The 21,868-nt window shown below is 43.0% G+C and overlaps 1 protein-coding gene and 1 non-coding gene across 3 annotated transcripts in view; both read left to right on the forward strand.

The window, feature by feature from the left end:
• The first annotated feature begins 5,906 nt into the window (after positions 1 to 5,906).
• P4HA3 (prolyl 4-hydroxylase subunit alpha 3) overlaps positions 5,907 to 21,868 on the forward strand; it is a 42,459-nt gene continuing 26,497 nt past the window's right edge. For both annotated transcript variants that reach the window (XM_047823648.1, XM_047823650.1), the window contains exons 1-3: positions 5,907 to 6,133; positions 15,425 to 15,567; positions 16,996 to 17,219. In XM_047823648.1, coding sequence (XP_047679604.1) covers positions 5,934 to 6,133; positions 15,425 to 15,567; positions 16,996 to 17,219 — 567 coding nt within the window. In that variant the 5' untranslated portion in view covers positions 5,907 to 5,933. The remainder of the gene's footprint in view (positions 6,134 to 15,424; positions 15,568 to 16,995; positions 17,220 to 21,868) is intronic.
• On the forward strand, positions 14,202 to 14,305 carry LOC125147248 (U6 spliceosomal RNA). The gene has a single exon (XR_007145085.1). It is a non-coding gene; the product is annotated as a U6 spliceosomal RNA (small nuclear RNA).

A 21,868-nucleotide genomic window follows, 5' to 3' on the forward strand; every position in this document is an offset into this window, starting at 1 on the left:
AAAACAGAAGAGACTCAAATATGGAGAACAAACTGAGGGTTGCTGGAGGGGTTGTGGGAGGGGGGATGGGCTAAATGGATAAGGGGCATTTAGGAATCTACTCCTGAAAGCATTGCTTCACTATATAGTAACTAATTTGGATGTAAATTTTAAAAAATAAAAAATAAAGTTAAATTACAAATAAATAAATAAGATCTAGACACTTATATATTCAAAATATGTAGCATTTAATCCAAAATTACTCTGCATATGAAGAACTAGGAAAATCTCAAGTGTGAGAGAAGGCAACCAACAGACATCCAGAAAGAGATTAACACAAATGTTGAAAATTGTCAAAGACACAGGGTGCCTGGGTGGCTAAGTAGGCTAAATGTCCAACCCTTGGTTTTAGCTCAGGTCATGATCTTACAGTTCGTGAGATAGAGCCCTGACTCGGGCTCTACACTGACAGCACTGAGCCTGCTTGAGATTCTCTCTCTCCTTCTCTCTCTCTCTGCCCCTCCCCTGCTCACACGTGGTCTCTCTCTCTCTCTCTCTCTCTCTCAAAATAAATAAATAAACTTAAAAACAAAAACAACAAAAAAAGAAAATTGTTGAAGATTCATAAAGTGCTCTAAGAAGTAAGGATGAACACTCTTTAAATGAATGTAAAGGTAGGAACTATCAACAAAGAAATAGAAGATATAAAGAGAAACTCAATGGAAATGTTACAATTGAAAGTAAAATGGCAAAAGGAAAAAACTCATTGATGGACTCAATAGCTGAATAGAAATGACAGCAAAGAATCAGTGAACTTGAAGATAGGTCCATAGAATTTATTTAATCTGAACAACAAAGAAAAAGTGTTTTCTTTAAATTGCTTTTATTTTGTTTTTGAGAGAGAGAGAGAGAGAGACAGACAGACAGAGTGCAAGCAGGGGAGGGGCAAAGAGCGAGAGAGGGAGACACAGAATCCAAAGCAAGCTCCAAGCTCTGAGCTGTCAGCACATGGGGCTCAAACTCATGAACTGTGAGATCATGACCTGAACCAAGGTCAGTTGCTTAACCAACTGAGCCACCCAGGCACCCTGAGAAAAAGTGTTTTTAAAAAATGAGCAGAGCCTGAAGACCTATGAGGCAGTATCTAATTCATGTCATTAAAATTCCAAAAGAGTTTGTAAAAGTATTTCAAGAAATAATATATGAACATTTCCCAAATTTGACAAAAGACATAGGTCTACATATCTGAGAAGTTCAGTGAACCCTAAACAAGGACCTAGTGAGGTGATGGACTAGAGACCCAGCCATTCACGCCTGTTGTGAGACAGCTCTGAAAGGAGATACTAGCTGCAGCCTCCCTGCCTCTTTTTTTTAGAAAAATTTTTTAATGTTTTTATTTATTTTTGAGAGAGAGAGCACAAACAGCGGAGGAGCAGAGAGCAGAGAGACACAGAATCCCAAGCAGGCTCCAGGCTCTGAACTGTCAGCATAGAGCCTGACGCAGGGCTTGAACTCTTGAACAGCGAGATCATGACCTGGGCCAAAGTCGGAGAGGAAGTCAGTGGGACACCTAACAGACTGAGCCACCCAGGCACCCCCACTCCTGTCACTTTGATCAAAGCTTTGTCAGGCCTCTTTGACTCTTCCTGTGCCCTTCCCTCCTTCCTCTCCCCTTCACAGATGTTGATCTGTAATAAATATCCTGTACCCCAAACTCTGTCTCAGCATCTGCTTCTGGGTGCTGCAACATCAGCGCAAACAGCGTAAGTATAGAGCAGAGACGTGAACCCAGGTATGTGGATCCAGATTCCATGTTCTTAGTGCCTACCAGAGGCAGTTTGCCATAAAACCTAAGCTTCAAGGCCCCTAATGTGCACAAACCCTTTCAGAGGCCCTCGGGTTGGGGGGATGAGGGAGCCTAGCAATGTCTTCACATTGCTATATGAATTTTTTTTTTAATTTTTTTCAAATATTTATTTATTTTTGAGACAGGGAGAGACAGAGCATGAATGGGGGAGGGTCAGAGAGAGAGGGAGACACAGAACCCGAAACAGGCTCCAGGCTCCGAGCTGTCAGCACAAAGCCTGACGCGGGGCTCGAACTCACGGACCGCGAGATCATGACCTGAGCCGAAGTCGGATGCTTAACCGACTGAGCCACCCAGGTGCCCCGCTATATGAATTTTTAAAATTTGCCAAAGAAAACTATTTTAACCACAATTGGTAAAGTTGTTTCTTTCTCCTCTGACTTCCTCTCCATTACACTTTCCCTCCTAACACTTCTCTTCATGGTAAGAATGGTGAAATGGCCATGGACCTTTGTTTGCAACTGAGTAGCCATCTTGGCCTGTTTTCTGCCCATTGAAGATTGGGGGTATTGGTAGGCAGAAAAATGGCTCCCTAAAGATGTCCATGCCCTAGTTCCCCAAATCTGAGCCTTTTGGGGTGTGATTAAGTTAAGGATCTTGAGATGGGGAGATTATACTGAATTAATCTTGGTGAGCCTGATGTAATCACAAAGGTCCTTAAAAGAATCAGAGAGGGAGATGCGACAGTAGAAGCAAAGTCAAATAGAGATTTAAACATGTTACATTGGTTTTGAGGAAGAAGGAAGGGGCTACAAATAAAGAAATGCAGGCAGTCCATAGAAACTGGGAAAAGCAAGGAATAGATTCTCCTGCCAGAACCTCCAGAAGAAACAGCCCTGCTGACACCTTGATTTCAGCCCAGTGAAACCCATTTCAGACTTTTGAACTCCAGAAATGTAAGATAATAAATTTGAGTTTTTCCAAGTCACTAAGTTTGAGGTAATTTGTTACAGCAGCAATAGGAAATGGGTACAGGGGTCCAAAGGCATCTTTTTAAATTTCTTTCCTTCCTCCCTCCCTCCCTATCTTCCTTCCTTCTTCCATCCCTCCCTTCCATCCTTCCTCTCTCCCTTCCTTCCTTCCTTCCTTCCTTCCTTCCTTCCCTTTCCTACCTCTCTCCCTCTCTCTTTCTCTCTCTCTCCCCCTCCCTCCCTCCTTCCTTATTTTTTCTCCCTCCCTCTTTCTTTTTTCCTTCCTCCCTCCCTCCCTCTTTCTTTTTCTGTTCCTTCCTTCCTTTCTTCCTTCCTTTTTCTTCTTTCTTTCTTTCTTTCTTTCTTTCTTTCTTTCTTTCTTTCTTTCTTTCTCTTTACCCCAATCTGGCAGTACTTATTCTGATAAAATTATCTTAAAACTTTAAAAAAGTTTGTTTGCTTATTTATTTAGGCAATCTCTACCCTCAACATGGGGCTTTGAGCTCATGAACCTGAGGTCAAGGAAGTCACATGCTTCACTGACTGAGCCAGTCAAATGCCCCTTATCTGAAAACTCTTGGTGATTTCCTATAAATCTTATTGGAATCCACTCCTTTAGACAAAAGCCACATCTATTTTTCTTTCCAGGCCCTTCTCTCACTTGGTCTGAGAGTCAGGATGCTGTGGTACAACAGTCTTAAGATTCTTAGAAACATTTTTGCCTGGTTGAAATAGTCTGCTTTATAGGGGACACTCAAGGCTCTTAGAGGCTCTCTTGTTTACCAGAGAGAATCTAAATGAAATGCCCTTTCTTTGAAGGTCTGCTAGGCATGCCCTTATATCTTCCTAAAGTCTCAACAAAGAGTCTTTAAAACCATACTTTTGAAAGCTTTTCCTTGAGGTCATGTTTTACTTGTAGTGCCCCGGGCTTGTTCTTTACCCTGCATCACTTCTTTGTTTGAGAAATTTTAGATCCTTGGATAGACAGTTAGACCTTCTATATTTCCTCTAAATTTGGCTTAGAAACTGAGCCATTCCTTGTGTGTTTTTTGTATTTTATTGTAGTCTGCCAGAAGAAGCCAGTTGGCACTTTCATCATTCTGCCTGGAGACTTCATTAGCCAGATTCACAATGTAGTTATTAGAATGTCTTCTGTTTTCACATTGCCTGCAGGACAAGCTTCATTAACTGTTCTTCCAGTACAGAACAGCACTCAAGTGCCCTTTTCTCCAGGCTGTTTTCCTTCCTGTCCTTCGATCCCTCATCAACAGTCTCCTGGAGGCCCTTCCAGATTTTGCTAACAGTCTTTATGAGGGCCTTCAAGACTTTGCTAAAGCCAATGACACATGGTTTAAGTTAAGCTCCATCTTTATTCCCTCACTCAGAGACTGGATGCAGGCTTCCCAAGGAAGTTTGGAAATGGCTTGAGGTAAGGTTGCTCTCTGCTGCAGGACAGACCCCAAGGAGCTGACTACTAGAGACTCTTCTGACTACACTCTCTGGAGCAGTGCATCAAATCCTCCCTTGAAAAGGGATCTGGATGATGCATCTCTGTGTCTTCCGTGAGCAGTGCTATGCTGGAGCTGGCTCATACCTCCTCATGGGAGCCAGTTGTTAACTCTTTACTGTGTTCAGTGACATCATCTCAGTGCCTTGAAAGTGGCCATTGTGGGAGTTTCCACCACAGAAGTTAGCAAATGTCACACATCGGGACTTTTATTGTCCTGGGGAGCCGGTTTACCAGCACACCTCTGAACTAGTCTATACATAATTAACATTGGGTAAGTTATTTATCCTCTCTGTGCCTCAATCTTCTTATTTGTAAAATGGGACTAATAATCCTCCCTATGCCATAGAGTCAGTATGAGAATTAAATGAGCTAAGACATGCAAAATGCTTGGACAGTGCCTAGCACACAGGAAGCACTCAGTAAGTATTGACTATTATTTTTACTCTTGCCGTTGTTATTGCTGTTATTGCCACCTTAAAACTTCCAGTAGATTTTCATAAAGGATAGGCTAACTTTCTTAGTATGTCATGCAATGCAATATAACCTGACAGTTCCAACCACAAGGAACTTTTCATCATTTCTGGAACTCAGACTATGTTTCCATCTCCAAACGTTGGTACATATAGGTACCTTCTGCAAGGAAAGCCCATCCGTCACTTGCCTGTCATCTTCCAGACAATTTCTTTTCATCCTTTTGGACCTGCACACATTGCCTCCTCTGGGAAGCCCTCACCACCACCTATGCATGGCAGGGACTCCCTCCTCAGTGTTGCCCTTGCTCATTGCACAGCCCTCCATTATCCTGATAGCGCTTTATTGTGGTTACTTGTTTATGTCTGTTTCCCCTTGTGAGTCCAGGGTTGGATGTGCCGTTTCTCTGTGTCCTCAGCACAGTAATAGAGGTGCTGAATATTTGTTGAATGAATGAATGAATGAATGAATGAACATTGCCTGGAAAGGTGAGGAAAAGAGTAAGTAGCCTAGTAGGATATAATAGTATTTTTGTTTGCTTAAGTAGCCATAGGTATATGGTATGGAGCAATAACCCAGGACCCCAGCGTTTTAGGTGTGATGGGTCCTAGGTTTGTCACACCCTGACCCTGATCGCCTTCACCCTCTTTACCAGAGTTCTGCCTGTCTTTCATGATGGCTCAGATTGTCAAGTCTTCCGTGAAGTGTTTCTTCCTTCCCTCTGCTCTCCCACAGCTCTCCACCCACATCGTCATTACCAACCACATCATTCACTCTCCTGAATTTCCCCTTAAGAATCCAGTGGTGTTTCTGCATTTCCACCCTCCATCTAGAGGGGTGAATACTCGGGGGATGGCGTTGTTCAGCTATAGACCGGTGAATTCATCTCCCACACCCCCTGCCTCTGTTTCCCCTGAGTGTGAACGGGCCACAGAGGAAGCCCTTCCCGGGGCCGCGTCTTAGCGCGCGGACACGGAGGGCGCAGCAGCCCCCACGCAGGCGGAGGAGCCAGGCGGCAGGCGGGTGGGAGATGGAGAGAGACGGCAGGCGTCAGAGCAAAGAAGGGGAGGGGAGGCCCGAGGCGGGGCTGCCGGGCAGGCGAGCGGTCGGGCGGGGCCGAGAGGCGGGCCGGGCGGGAGCGGCGCGCGCCAGGGGCCTGGCGGGACCGTCCGAGGGGACGCGCGCGAGCGCCGGGATGGGCCCCGCGGCGCGGCTGGCGGCGCTGCTGGCTGTCCTGGCGCTCCGGGCAGGGGACCCGACGGGAGCCGCGGCGCGGGGGGACACGTTCTCGGCGCTGACCAGCGTTGCGCGCGCCCTGGCGCCCGAGCGCCGGCTGCTGGTACTGCTGCGGCGCTACCTGCGCGGGGAGGAGGCGCGGCTGCGGGACCTGACCAGGTGAGGGCACGGGTTTGGGGCGGGAGGGAGCCCCAGGGGCGCCGCAGTCGGGGAGACTGAGTCAGAGGGCCAGACCGAGACACCCTGCTCTACGGTGGCGGGCGACTCGGTCTCGTTGTCCCTCTGCGTGGGACCTCAGACTCGATTTGAGACTGGGTAAGAGCCTCGCTAGACCGTGAGACTGAGACACCGTGGCCCAGTGTGACGGTCAGGTCCAGTGTGCGGGACCCCGAGATAGCCCCGAGGTGTGGCCCGAGGCATGAGGTCTTGGCGAAACAGATTGAGTGGGACCCCAGGGACGCTGTGTCACACGGAGTGGAGTCTCGGACTCCGTTGCACACACACACACACACACACACACGCACGCACGCATGCACACACATACTACTAGCACCCCATAGCCATCCTCACACAGCCAAGTTGATAGCTGTGCAAAAGTGTAGTGGGGTGACTCGGGCTGAGGAGGAAGGACCTCACAAGGCACTGTGTCCAGCTGTGTGGGGCCCCAGGCTCTGTGTCACAGAGACACAGCAAGACTACAAGAGTGAGAGAGAGAAGATACTGTGAGGCTGTAGCCGGGTGTGGTGGCCACGTGACCCAGAGGACTAGTGTTTAGTATGAAGTGACTCTCTGTGACCGTGTATGAGATTTACATGCCTCTGGGACTGCGTGGGCAGCCGCTATGGATATCTCTGTGTCTCTAATGAATGCTGCTTGTACAGCTCACTAATGACTAATGCTTCATGTTCATTAACTCATTCAACACACACGTTTGAGTGCCTGTTGTGAGCCAGGCACTGCTCCAGGCAGTGGGGATAAAATGGTGAACAAGACCCAACCCTGACCTCAAGGAGCTTGGAGTCCATAGCATTTGTCTCCTTTGCTTCAACTCTCCCTTCTCTCCCCATATATAAGAGCTCTCTAAATTCTAAATACAAGGGGCGCCTGGGTGGCTCAGTTGGTTGGGCGTCTGACTTTGGCTCAGGTCATGATCTCGCGATTCATGAGTTTGAGCCCCGCATCAGGCTCTGTGCTGACAGCTCAGAGCCTGGAGCCTGTTTCAGATTCTGTGTCTCCCTCTCTCTCTTCCCCTCCACTGCCCCTGCTCCTGCTCTGTCTCTCTCTGTCTCAAAAATAAATAAAATTTAAAAAATTTTAAAAAAAAACATTAAATTCTAAATACAATTCTAAATACAAGGTAACTGACATTTGATATGGGTATCTTGACATCAAGAAAACACTAGGGAGGAGTGCCTGGGTGGTTCAATCACTTAAGTGTCTGACTCTTGATTTCCACTCAGGTCATTATCTTGCGGTTTGTGAGTTCAAGCCCCGCATAGGGCTGTGTGCTGACAGCTCAGAGCCTGGAGCCTGCTTCAGATTCTGTGTCTCCCTCTCTCTCTGCCCCTCCCCTCCCCCGCTCATGCTCTGTCTCTCTCTCTCTCTCAAAAAATAAACATGAAAAAAATTAAAAAAAAAAACACTGGAGGAAAAACATACTTGATACTAGAGGATTATGGGTATAGCACACACAAGCAAATGCTCAGCTGTACTGTTTTTGCTATGAAATCAACACACTCTAGTGCTACACACTGGCATAAAATACTATATAGACTGGAATACAGGTACTGTAATCATGTATTGACTGTCAGTGTCAAACTCTGAAAGATGAATGATTGTATTATGGTACCATGTGTTGGAATAGGTGTTGTGCCTTCTCTGCTTGGGACATTAAGAAGTCTACAGCAGTGGTGTAACCACATTGCTAACTGAATATATTAATACAGCTCTACATCATCTGACTCTCTGCTGAGCCGAGACAACAAAGAGCTGTCTCACAATGTGCTGCTGATAAAACCGAGTTGAGTGTATGTGATAGTAATACCGATTCTGGGGCACATGGGAAGAAGGTGTGTGGGGACGCTATGGCTGTGTAAGAGAGCCCGGGTCGGAGAGAATCAGTTTGTGTATGGAAGTGTGTGTGAAAGATCTTGTTTGTTACTGAATAGTGACTGAATGATGATGTAAGTTGGTATGTGCTTTTAAGTATGTAGCTTGCATATAAGCAGTTAATGCATGTTTAAATTTACTATTAGTTTGAAAGAGTATGAATATACACACATGTACACACACAAAATGTATGTATTCTAACAATAAAGATATTTTCTTTTTTTTTTTTTTACCACTTTATCTTTTTTTAATTTACATCTAAGTTTGTTAGCATATAGTGCAACAGTGATTTCAGGAGTAGATTCCTTAGTGCTCCTTACCAATTTAGCCCATCCCCCCTCCCACAACCCCTCTAATAACCCTGTGTTTGTTCTCCATATTTAAGAGTCTCTTATGTTTTGTCCCCCTCCCTGTTTTTATAGTATGTTTTGCTTCCCTTCCCTTATGTTCATCTGTTTTGTATCTTAAAGTCCTCATATGAGTGAAGTCATATGATATTTGTCTTTCTCTGATTGACTAATTTCACTTAGCATAATACCCTCTGTCTAGTTCCATCCATGTAGTTGCAAATGGCAAGATTTCATTCTTTTTGATTGTCGAGTAATACTCCATTTTATATATATACCACATCTTCTTTATCCATTCATCCACAATGGACATTTGGGCTCTTTCCATACTTTGGCTGTTGTTGATAGTGCTGCCGTAAACATTGGAGTGCATATGCCCCTTTGAAACAGCATACCTGTATCCCTTGGATAAATACCTAGTAGTGCAATTACTGGGTTGTAGGGTAGTTCTATTTCTAATTTTTTGAGGAACCTCCATACTGTTTTCCAGAGTGGCTGCACCAGTTTGCATTCCCACCAGCAGTGCAAAAGAGATCCTCTGTCTCTGCATCCTCGCCAACATCTGTTGTTGCCTGACTTGTTAATGTTAGCCATTCTGACAAGTGTAAGGTGGTATCTCATTGTGGTTTTGACTTGTATTTCCCTGATGATGAGTGATGTGGAGCATTTTTTCATGTGTCTGTTGGCCATCTGGATGTCTTCTTTCAAGCAGTGTCTATTCATGTCTAAAAAATGATATTTTCAATAATTCTTGTCACTCTTCAGAGTTGCAATTAAGTTTATTTATTTGTTTTGAGAGACACAGAGAGAGTGTGGGGGGGTTCAGAGAGAAAGGGAGAGAGAGAGAGAATTCCAAGCAGGCTCCCCACTGTCAGCGCAGAGCCCCATGCGGGGCTCAAACTCACAAATCACGAGATCAGGACCTGAGGCAAAATCAGGAGTCAGATGCTTCACCAGCTGAACCATCCAGGTGCCCCTGGGTCTACTCTATAAAGCAAAATGTTTTAATTTTGTTCTCAGTCCACATGCATTGACGTCTCGGTTTGTTGGTGGAAATAAAAGACTCTTCTCTTTAATTTGAGATCCCAACATGCTCCCTGCTACCCACGTGCTCCTTCTCTTTATTTCGATGGCTCAGATAGAGATGGGGAGGTTAGAATCCTGATGCTGGGCCTCTCAGGGAACAGGTTCAGAACTGAGAGTTTGCAGTGCTGATCAAAGTGACTGGCAGAGGGGATGGGGGGCAGGGCTCTGATGCTGGTCTCCTTTACTGTATTATCACTATTGTCGTTGTTACAGCTTTGTCACAGAATACTAATCTCATTTGATTCTTACACACAGTGCTTTGAAATAGGTTTGTACTACTCTCTTAAACAAATGAGCCCAGATAATAAAAAAGAATCATGTAAATATGATAAGACTAAAATTTAGTACCTTATCCCAGATAGTAGGGTAGCAAATCCAGGACTAGGACCTAGTTTTTTTCATGGTTTCTTTCTATCGTGCCATGATGTCCTGACTGCTTGCTTTATCTGATGTGCCGGGACCCAGACCAAGCCCCATAACTCCTGAGGTTTTATGAGCAACTGGTGTACATAGTGGTTAAGAGTCTGGATTCAGGAATTTAACAGACCTCTGTTTGAATCCTTGGCTCTGACTTTGGGCAAGTTCCCCTACCTACATTCTGTAAAATGATGATAATGATAGTACCTACCCCACAGAGTTGTTGGAAGGATTAAGTACCATGTAAAGGTTATTTATCATTTTGCTTGGAATGTAGTAGATGCTTAACAAATGTTAGCTCCAACTGTATGATTTTTATTTTGAGACCGCCTGGTGAACCTAGACTCCGCTTTTGGCTCTAAGCAGTAACTAAGATTGTGAGAGCCCAGATAATAAAAAAGAATCAGAAAAATTCTAGATCCTTTTCTCATATGACTTATGAGCATTTAATTTCACAAAGTTTAGCGTGGTATTTTACAGACTGTCTGTTCTTTAGTCAGTGCTTTAAAACTTAGTGAAATGTTTGCTTTTGAGAACAAGAATTTTGGCAGTTCTTGTTCGTTTTCCTATACTCCCAATCTGGTGACCTAATGTAACTTGAGATGTTATTTCTAAGGGACTCAGTTGATATTCTTCTTTAAATTTCTGAATTTAGCAATAAAATATTTTTTGATGTTGAAACTACGTCTTACCCCAAGTTAATGAAGCAAAAATTTTACCAGTTATAGTATATACAATTATATACCGGTATAGTGTAAATACTAGTTTTATATATATAGATAACAGTTGTTGTAGTTTTTAAAAAACTACCAAGATTGAAAGAGTAAAATCAGCAGCAATAATTTTTCTGTTAGGAATTAAACATTCAGGATGTCTCAGAAGAACTGAGACAAAGCCATTTCTGAATTCCCAAGGAGAAACATACTGAATTAAAAAAGCTCATGTATTGCGGTTGGATAACCTATCCAGGCTATGTTTAATGCGGGATTGGATTGCGAATTTTATGTGCACATTCTTGAAGCAAAGGATCTGATTTTCCACTCTCAGCAACATTTGTTAAAGCAAAAAGCCATTTAGGAAACCTTGAGGTTTGAATTCAGCATCCAGTAACTCGGTCTCTGAAAACCAGCTATTTGCTCAAAGGCTGGGAATAAGGCCAACGTTTAGATTCCAAGCCAGTCTCAGATATCTGTTGATAGGTTTTTTTTTTCTTTGTGTGACAGAAAAATGACGTATCTGAACATTGAATTGAATCATGTGGTGCAGTAGAGATCAAACCCCTGCCTTAAATAAACTGACACCGTAATACAAAGTGGGGTGTGAAGAGAACAAGGAGCTAGTGCTTTTGATGTGCTGGAGGACTTGGGGGAAATTTTCACCTCACTGCCTTCCTTCTTTCCTCTGATGCCTATTAAACGTTAGTCCTCAAGCACTAAGTGAAGAATCTATTCAGTTATGGAAAAGATGATGGAAAGAGAGAATAGAATGGTCGTGCCGAAAGAATCCATAGAGATCTTCTAGACTAGACCAGTTCTGTCATTTTAATTTTTTTAAATGTTTATTTACGGGAGAGAGAGAGAGACAGAGCACGAGCGGGGGAGGGGCCGAAAGCGAGGGAGACACTGAATCTGAAGCAGGCTTTAGGCTCTGAGCTGTCAGCACAGAGCCCCACACGGAACTCGAACCCATAAACTGACAGATCATGACCTGAGCCGAAGTCAGATGCTTAACCGACTGAGCCACCCAGGCGCCCCCAGTTCTATCATTTTATAGAGGAGGAAACTGACAGATAGTTGGGGGCTGGGTCGGGATACCTCTCAGGTCTCCTTCCAATCCAACTGTCTATAAAATTACTGCCCCCTCAGCCTCAGTTGTCCTTGGACACTTACTCTTCAGGCTGGACTCAGGCCCAAGTCTCTGCTTGCTTTAAGTGTTTTCGTCTAGCAGTGGAATATCTTCCGCTAAGTAGTTCCATATGGAGCTGAAGCAGGAAATAATGGGCAGTAAAAAAAATAAAAAATAAAAAAATCCCACACCCTGGAAGCCGGTTTAGTTTTTAAAACCGTAGAGTAGCCACTGTCAAAGTGCACTGTCTCACGATCAGAGACATCCTCGGACTTGACAGAGCTCTCATTTCCTCCCTGGAAATGGGATTCTTGTTCTTAGTTTGTGCTTGAACTCTTGGCTCCCTGGAAGCACCTGGAGGTAAATCATCTTCTGTTTCAGGCTCCATTCCCAGTGGCGGGCTCCACCCTTGAGAAATCCTTAGGGCCGACTCAGCTTCAGAGGAGTGAATCCCTCCACCCTGCCACTCCTCTATTCTTTACTTTCATCCCTTTCTGCTCGCTGAAGTCTTCCACTCTGGCCAAAGGAGTCACACACTCTTGAGCACATTCCTATAAATACGTATCCTTTTCATTTTGCACACACTTTTTTCTTTTACATCCATTGTTGTTATTATATTGTTCTTGAAATTAATAATTTTAAAGACAAGAAAAAACTTAAAAAAATTTTTTTAAATGTTTATATATTTTGAGAGAGAGTGGGAGACACAGAATCTGAAGCAGACTCCAGGCTCTGAGCTGTCAGCACAGAGCCCATTGTAGGGCTTGAACTCATGTGCTGTGAGATCATGACCTGAGCCAAAGTCAGACGTTTAACCAACTAAGCCACCAGGCGCCCCAAAATAAGAAAAAAATTTTAGAGGTTACAGCTGGAACTCTCAGGACTGCCTTATTATAATTGATAATTTAATAATGTTAATTCCATAGTGTGTTATAAATGGAATAACCTTACTATGCCAGGAAAGGAAACAACTTTTTTTTTTAATGTTTATTTATTTTTGAGAGAGAAAGAACGCGGCGGGGGAGGGGCAGATAGCGAGGGAGACACAGAAACTGAAGCAGGCTCCAGGTTCTGAGCTGTAAGCACAGAGACCGACAAGGAGCTCCAACCCAGAAACCTTGAGATCATGACCTGAGCCGAAGTCTGGTGTTTAACTGACTGAGCCACCCAAGCGCCCCAGGAAACAGCATCTTTTGCTTGTGTGAATACTTTGTAGGACATCTGAAGAGAGAAATTAACTAGAAAGATGATCACTTCTGGTCCCACCATTTCTGGCCCTTTTCTTTTTTCTTTTTTTTTTTTAATTTTTTTTTCAACGTTTATTTATTTTTGGGGGGACAGAGAGAGACAGAGCATGAACGGGGGAAGGGCAGAGAGAGAGGGAGACACAGAATCGGAAACAGTCTCCAGGCTCTGAGCCATCAGCCCAGAGCCCGACGCGGGGCTCGAACTCCCGGACAGCGAGATCGTGACCTGGCTGAAGTCGGACGCTTAACCGACTGCGCCACCCAGGCGCCCCTGGCCCTTTTCTACACATGTCGGCAAGCCAGAGAGGCTGGAAGCATGATGGTTGACCCCAGGTTTACATCCCCCATTACAACCATCACCAGTTTCTATGTGGCCTGCTCCCTAAATAGCTTCATTGAATCTATCCCATTTGCAGCCCCCACTGTCATTATTATGGTTCAGACTCTCCTTACTCTTGCTTACAGTTTTGAATTGACCTCCTAACTGGTCTATCTGCCTCTGGTCATTCACATTTCTGAACCCGCTTTCTCACCCTCTCATGAATTTATATATATAAACACGTCAGTGTGTCCGACTCTCACTTAAAACTTTTTGGTGGCTTGTGGGGTGCTCCTCACTTTTCCAGGCTAATCTACCCTATCCTCCAGCAGTGCTGAACAGCTTCTATTCCCCTACCAGTTCTCTCTGTCCCTTCACATAGGTTGAGCTGTCTCTGCCTGCCTCTCCTCCCTTCCTCACTATTTGCAAGTTTTAGTTTATTATGTCCTCTGTAAAACTATCCCTGACTTGCTCTGGCCAAATTAATTACCCCCTCTCCATACGGCCCCCTAAGCCTTGTTCTTAAATCTGGTGTTCATCTGTAATATAATTATTTGTGTCTTATCTACTAGTCTGTGAGTCCTTAAGACCAAGGTTATTGTCTTATTCAAAATTCTGTTCCTAGATCCTAGAAGAGCATATATTAGTCATTCTTTCATAGAACTATTTATTGAATTTAGGTATAGAGTGATGAGAAAAACAGCTATCTTCTTGTTCATGAAATTCTCGAGCATTGGACCCTGTCTTGACTTTGCATCCCCAGCATCTAGCATGGAGTCTGACATCTGGCAAGCAACCATTGTAGACTGACGTATTGAATGAATAAATATATCAAGCCTCTGTGCTCTGGTACATGTTGGTCCCTGTTGACTCAAAAAATATTCTGCCTACAATACAGAGAAGTTGAGCATGGTTTCTGCACAAGGATGCCATATGAATTCATGAAGTGTTCCATATTTTTTGAATCGCTTTGTTGTGCACTTGAAACTAACGTAACACTATGTGTCAACTGTACTCAAGTTAAAAAAAAAAAGAACTAGGGTGTCTGAGTGGCTCAGTCAGTTAAGCATCCAACTTCAGCTCAGGTCATGAACTCGTGGTTTGTGAGTTCAAGCCCCACGTAGGGTTCTGTGCTGACAGCTTAGAGCCTGGAGGCTGTTTCGGATTCTGTCTGTCTCTCACTCTCTGCCTCTATGCTGCTCGCATTCTGTCTCTCTCAAAAATAAATAAACATTATAAATAAATAAATAAATAAATAAATAAATAAATAAATAAATAAATTCTTCCTTTCTTTGTTCTAGTTCCATGGAAACAATAGGGCAAAATCAGCTGAGAATAAACTTCAGAGTCAAATCTGGCTTTGTCACTCACAAAAAGTGTGGCCTTGTTTCAGTTTTCTCTCCCTGTAAAATGGGCATGATAAAAATCTACTCTAAGGGTCGTTGGGGGGGTTAAATGAGACAATATATTTAGAGCACTTAGCAGGATGCCTAGTAGAGGTAAAGCTCAGTAAGCAGTAGCTATCAAATGTTTCATCCTTTAGGACTCAGATCAAGTGCCATTTCCTCTGGGAAGTCTTCCCTTACACCTTCTAACTCCCACCTGGGTTAGGGGCCCTGCCTACAAATTGCTGTAACATTACATAGCATTGCAAGCTTATGTCTCATAGCAGGTAACACAGTTATTGCAGCTAATGGAACAACATTTTTGAGCTTCTACCAGATTCTACGTATTGAATATAAAGCGATGAGGAAAAAAAAAAAAAGATTTTCTGGTTTGTGAATTCCTTGGAACATCTACCCTGTCTTGCCTTTGTATCTTTAGCATCTAGTGTGGTGCCTGATGTTCTGTAATTGACCAGTAGAGACTGACTCATTGAGTGAACAAATGAATGGATCTTCTTTTGTTGTGTTGGTAGTTTTCATATTCTTTGTGCTTATTGGTTAGACTATTACATGAGTCTCGAGGATGTCATGTTTCATTTTTAACGACTCTAAATGTAGAGTCATACACCATGCCAGCCTTTACTAGGGGCAGTGGCTATCTCAGTAAGTGAGATCATTCTATTCCTCTCTTCCAGATTCTATGACAAGGTGCTTTCTTTGCATGAGGATTCAGCAACTCCTGTGTCTAACCCTCTGCTTGCATTTACTCTCATCAAACGCCTACAGTCTGACTGGAGGAATGTGGTACATAGTCTGGAGGCCAGTGAGAACATCCGAGGTAATGAGGAGGAGGGCTGGAGGGTAAGAGAAGATTCTATCTCCTGACTCTGGAAAGGAGAGAGATTCTGGTGGAATGTGATGAAGGGTAATGAAGTGGGTAGGTATTACTCGATCTTCTCAGCTCTAGAGATTACCAAGGACTAGGTCCCCTTGTTAATATGTTTATATGAATGTACATTAGAAAGCACTTCCATATCCATTATTTCATTTGATCTTCACTACAACCCTATGGAGAAGTACAGGTTATATCATTCTGTTTATGTATTTGTCTGATAATTTCTATTTTATTAAATTGACACTATAATGTGATCTGTAGCAAGGTCAGTTTCCTAATTTATTCTACTTTTGTTTTGTTTTTTAAATATTTCTTTATTAAGATACAAAACAGATGAACACAAGGGAAGGGAGGCAGAAATGATATAAAAACAGGGAGGGGGACAAAACATAAGAGACTCTTAAATCTAGAGAACAAACTGAGGGTTGCTGAAGGGGTTGTGGGTGGGGAGGCGGGCTAAGTGGGCAAGGGGCATTAAGGAGGGCACTCGCTGGGATGAGCACTGGGTGTTACATAGAGGGGATGAACCACTGGATTCTACTCCTGAAATCATTATTGCACTATATGTTAACTTGGATGTAAATTTTTAAAAAATTTATTTATTTATTTATTTTGAGAAAGAGCAGGGGAAGGGCAGAAAGAGAGAAGGAAAGAGAGAATCCCAAGCAAGCTCTGCTCTGTCAGCCAGAGACTGATGAGGGGCTTGATCCCATGAACTGTGAGGTCATGACCTGAGCTGAAATCAAGAGTTGGATGCTCAACTGACTGAGCCACCCAGGCACCCCTAATTTATTCTACTTTGACTTGAAGAAATTTTTTGACTTTGGGGAAGTTAAGAGGAAGAAGAGTTGTCCCCACAAAGGACAAGATTCCTGGAGACAGATAGGATGGAACAACACGTGCTTCAGTTTTTACTAGAAAGCTTTTTTTCCTCATTCAGAAGATTGTATTAAGCATCTGCTCTGTGCCAGGAGTTGTGCTTGCCACGGGGAATAAAAACATATAAAACAGAGGCACCTGGGTGGCTCAGTCGGTTAAGCGTCCGACCAGTTCAGGACATGATCTCGTGTTCGTGGATTCAAGCCCCATATCAGGCTCTGTGCTGACCGGCTCAAGAGCCTGGAGCTTGCTTTGGATTCTGTGTCTCCCTCTCTCTCGGACCCTCCTCTGCTCTCTTTCTCTCTCAAAAAAAAACAAAACAAAACAAAACAAAACATTGAAAATAAATTAAAAAAATAAAAATATAAACACATACAACATTATCTTTGCTCATGAAATATTTGACTAGGTGATTATGCTTTGCATGTATCAAATGCTCACCACCTGTTTTTTGAAGGGTGGGGTGGATTGATGTTTTTACTGCCCTTACAGCTCTGAAAGATGGTTATGAGAAGGTGGAGCAGGACCTGCCAGCCTTTGAGGACCTTGAGGGAGCAGCGAGGGCCCTGATGCGGCTACAGGATGTGTACATGCTCAACGTGAAGGGCCTTGCCCGGGGTGTCTTTCAGAGAGTCACTGGCTCCGCCGTTACTGACCTGTACAGTCCCAGACGGCTCTTCTCCCTGACAGCAGATGACTGCTTCCAAGTTGGCAAGGTAACAATATTCAGAGAGAGAGCGAATTGTTCAGCTCTAATTTCTCAAGGATGAAATAACTATATCCTGATTGCTTTTACATACTTTCAGTCCTTCCAGCAAACTTGGAAACTTGGTATTATTCCCCACTTTCAGATGAAGAAGCCGAGGATCAGACAGGGAAATAATTTGACCAAGGTTACACAATTTTAAGTAGCAGAAGGAAATTTTGAACCCAGGTCTTGTAACTCCAAATCACATGTCCTTTCCATGATAGCTAAGGTGATCACATATGCCGGCCACTTTTGAGAGTGAAGGGGGTGTTATTAGTTATGCCAGGATGACAGACAAACTGGGACTGAGCTGGGAAAAATGGTCTTGTGGTCATCCTAACAGTAGCACCCTGCCAGCAGATGAACAGCTGGGTGGAGAGGAGAAGCAGGGTCCAAGGGTGGGGAAAGGGATAAGAGGTGGAGATGTGAAGGTAAGATCATGGAAACCAGGCTCCTGAGACTTTCTGGAATCCCTTGCAACATTTCCTAAGCATTTAGAAGTACTAAATTCAAGCAGTGTCAAAAAGCGGAGGCCATTTATTTTAACATTCCTTGAGGAAATAAACTCCAGGAACCTTCCATATGAGATATTTAGCCGATCTTTGATCATAACTTATAAGCACACTTGAGGTCACTTTACAATATACTCTTTGTTAGCCTTTGCCTTAATAAGTAATGGAGTAAATCCTTTTTAATTCTGGAGACGTGTATTGCAGGAAAGTGAATTTTCCCGGCAGACATGAGAGTGGGCCTCAGGTGCCCTGATTTCAAGTTTTGTGCATCAGTCTTCCAAATTAATGTAGGGTGTGTTGCCTCAGCCTCTCTATATACCATTTTTCCTTTTCTAAAATTGTGATGGAATCAGAGCTCAACCATCAGGTTCATGGCTAATTTAAATTTAAGCCAGTTAAAATAGTTCTGTGTATGGAACCAATGTGCGCTTCATTTGTGAAGCCTTCATGAGACTAAAACCATATGTTGAAAATTCAGTAAGTCACTTCCTGAAAGCTTTATTGGAAGTCTTAATTTCCGTATTTATTCACTTATTTTAAAAGATAAAACATTTCTAATATAAGAAAGGTATATAAAATAACAAGCAATTATATCTATAACCGGAGATGAAATATGTTTAAATTTTGCAATATTTGTTTCAGATTTTTAAAAAGGAATTTACATAAAACTTAAGGCATTTAAGTTAATATTAAAAAATGAATTTAGGGGCACCTGGGTGGCACAGTCAGTTAAGTGTCCGACTCTTTATCTCAGCTCAGGTCATGACCTCAGAGCTCGTGGATTTAAGCCCTGCATTGGGCTCTGCACTGATGGCATAGAGCCTGCTTGGGATTCTGCCTCTCCTTCTCTGTGCCCCTCCCCCACTTGTGGTCTTGTGGTCTCTCTCTCTCTCTCTCTTCCCCCCCCCCCCCCCAATGAATAAATAAACATAAAAGATTTTTTTAAAAAAGCATCTGTCCGACTCTTGGTTTCAGCTCAGGTCATGATCTCATGGCTTTTTGGGTTCAAGTTCTATATCAGGCTCTACACTGGCAGTGCAGAGCCTGCTTGGGATTCTCTCTCTCTCTCCCTCTCTCTCTACCCCTCCCCCACTTGCACTGTCTCTGTCTCTCTCAAAATAAATAAATAAACTTAAAAAAGAAAAGAATTTAAGGGCATCTGGGTGGCTCAGCTGGTTGGGCATCTGACTCTTGATTTTGGCTCAGCTCATGATCCCGGGGTTGTGGGATTGAGCCCCATGTCTGGATCCATGCTGAGCATGTAGCCTGCTTAGGATTCTCTCTCTCCCTCTGCCCCTCTCCCACTCATGCTCTCTCTCTCTCTCTCTAAAATGAAAAATTTAAAAAAAAAGCTTTTTAATGAATTTAAATATAGCTCCATAAAGTCCCCCTCCTGTTTCTTCTCACCATTCCCAGCCCCTCCCTTCTGCTCTACCTACCCTTGCCCAGGTGCCCGGTAACCATTGTCCTGAGCCATGCAATATGTACTATCCTGAGTCCAGCTTCTTTCACTCAGCACACTGTATCTGTGAAATTTATCCACCTTGTTGTATTTATTAGTAGGTAATTCCTTTTTTATTGTTGAGTAGTATTCCAGTGTATGAATATATTATCACTAGGAGACTGTTTATTATACAGTCTCCTAGTGATAGATACTTGGATTGTTTCCAGCCTGGGCTACTGTGAATAAAGCTACTATTAACATTCTTATGTAAGTCTTTCTGTTTTTATTTCTCTTGAATAAACACCTGGGAGTAGTATTGGTGGGTCAAGGAATAAGCTTCAGCAATTATTAACATGTGGCCAAATTTGTTTCATCTACACATCTCCAATTTCCTCCTCCATGGATTATTTTAAAGCAGATTGGCCTTTCCATTTTCTGAAATCCTTAGTTGTCTAATTGTAATACCTTACTATTTTGTCTGTTGACTCTTGCTAATGATTATTTCCTGATATGGTTTAGTATGTTTAATTGTGAGCTTACTTTTAGCAGGACTTTTTTTCTCCTAAAAGAATCTCTGTGTTTGTAGTTGTAGGAATATCACTCCAGAATGTTCTGGTTTTCTTCTTCTAGGTACTCTAATGGTATCACTGGCCTTAGGTACTATTTTTTGTTTTTTGTTTTTGTTTTTGGAGTACATTATATCTGCATGAATTATTTATTTCATAACTGGAAGTTTGTGCCTTTTGACTTCCTTCACCCATTTCAGTTACTCCCTACTTCCTGCCTGGGGCAACCAATCTGTTCTCTGTATCTATAGATTCAGGTTTTTGTTGTTGTTTGTTTTTTGTTTTAGATTCCACATATATGTGAGATCATATGGTACTAGTCTTTCTTTGTCTGAGTTTTTAAAAGTTTGTTTATTTATTTTGAGAGAGAGCATGTGTAAGCAGGGGAGGGGCAGAGAGAGAGAATTCCGAGAGAGAGAGAGAGAGAGAGAGAGAGAGAGAAAGAAAAAGAATTCCAAGCAGGCTCCATGAGCTCAGCTTGGAGTCCAAAGTGGGGCTTGAACTCATGTACTGTGAGATCATGACCTGAGCTGAAACTAAGTCGCTTAACTGACTTAACCAACTGAACTACCCAGGCACCCCTTTGTCTGATTTATTTCATGTAGCATAATGCCCTCAAGGTTCATCCATGTTGTTGCAAATGGCAAAGTCTCCTTTTTTATGGCTGAATAATATTCCATTGCACACACACACACACACACACACACACACACCCCACATTTTCTTTATTTGTCCGTTAATGGACACATAGGTTGTTTCCCTATCTTGGCTATTATAAATAATGCTGGCAATGAACATATGGGGTGCATATACCTATTCAAGTTAGTGTTTTCATTTTATTCAGATAAATACCAGAAGTGGAATTGATAAGTCATAGGGTAGTTCTATTTTTAATTTTTTGAGGAGCCTCCATATTGTTTTCCACGCTGGCTGTACCAGTTCGCATTCCCACCAGCAGTGCACAAGGTTCTTTTTCTCCACATCCTTGCCAGCACTATTTCTTGTCCTTTTGATAATAGCCATTCTAACAGGCAAGAAGTGATATCTCATTGTGGTTTCGATTTGCACTCACCTTAGATCCATTATTGTATCGATTTATTCACATGAGCATAGGCTCAAGATTGTGAATATTCTAAAGACACACTTTGTTTCCCCTAAACAATACCCAGACAGAAACAAACCAACTTTTTTTTTTACTGTTTATTTATTTTTGAGAAAGAGAGAGCGTGAGTGGGAGAGGAGCAGAGAGAGAGAGGGAGACAGAGAATCCAAAGCAGACTTCGTGCTGTCAGCACAAAGCCTGACTCCGGGCTGAAACCCAGAAACCGTGAGATCGCGACCTGAGCTGAAGTCAGTCACTCAACCCACTGAGCCACCAAGGTGCCCCATAAACCAACTTTCTTGACTCTTTGTGACAGTGGGCAGATTTTTTCAGGTCTACCCTTTCCTTTAAGGTATGGTTCTTCGGGGCGCCTGGGTGGCACAGTCGGTTAAGCGTCCGGCTTCTGCCAGGTCACGATCTCGCGGTCCGGGAGTTCGAGCCCCGCGTCGGGCTCTGGGCTGATGATGGCTCAGAGCCTGGAGCCTGTTTCTGATTCTGTGTCTCACTCTCTCTCTGCCCCTCCCCCGTTCATGCTCTGTCTCTCTCTGTCCCAAAAATAAAAATAAAAACGTTGAAAAAAAAAATTTTAAGGTATGGTTCTTCATGGATTTCGCTTTTATGAGTGTGTCTTCATTCCAACCTAGGTTTGAGGACGTGTCTGGAGGGCTCATATTCTGTCCTCATGTGGGTGTTTTAATTAAAGGTTGCTAAGAATGAGGACTACCACTCACCCCCATTCTAAACAGCTTTAGCATCTGCTCTTAAGCTTGTTGCTTGGGTTCTTAGCTCCTTTTTTGTTTCCTGTACCTGGACATTTTCCATTCTTTCTTGAAAATGTAAAATATTTGTTACATTTTATCCAAAAGTTTCAAGTAGTTTTGGTTAGAGGGATTCTAGTTAGCTCAATCTACCGTATTTTAGGGACTAGGGAAAACTTAAATAAACTGTTAACTTAGCAGAAAAAGTTGAGTCATTTTGATTGTTCTTTTTTTT

Source organism: Prionailurus viverrinus, chromosome D1 (genome assembly GCF_022837055.1).
Source record: "Prionailurus viverrinus isolate Anna chromosome D1, UM_Priviv_1.0, whole genome shotgun sequence".
NCBI lineage: Eukaryota > Metazoa > Chordata > Mammalia > Carnivora > Felidae > Prionailurus > Prionailurus viverrinus.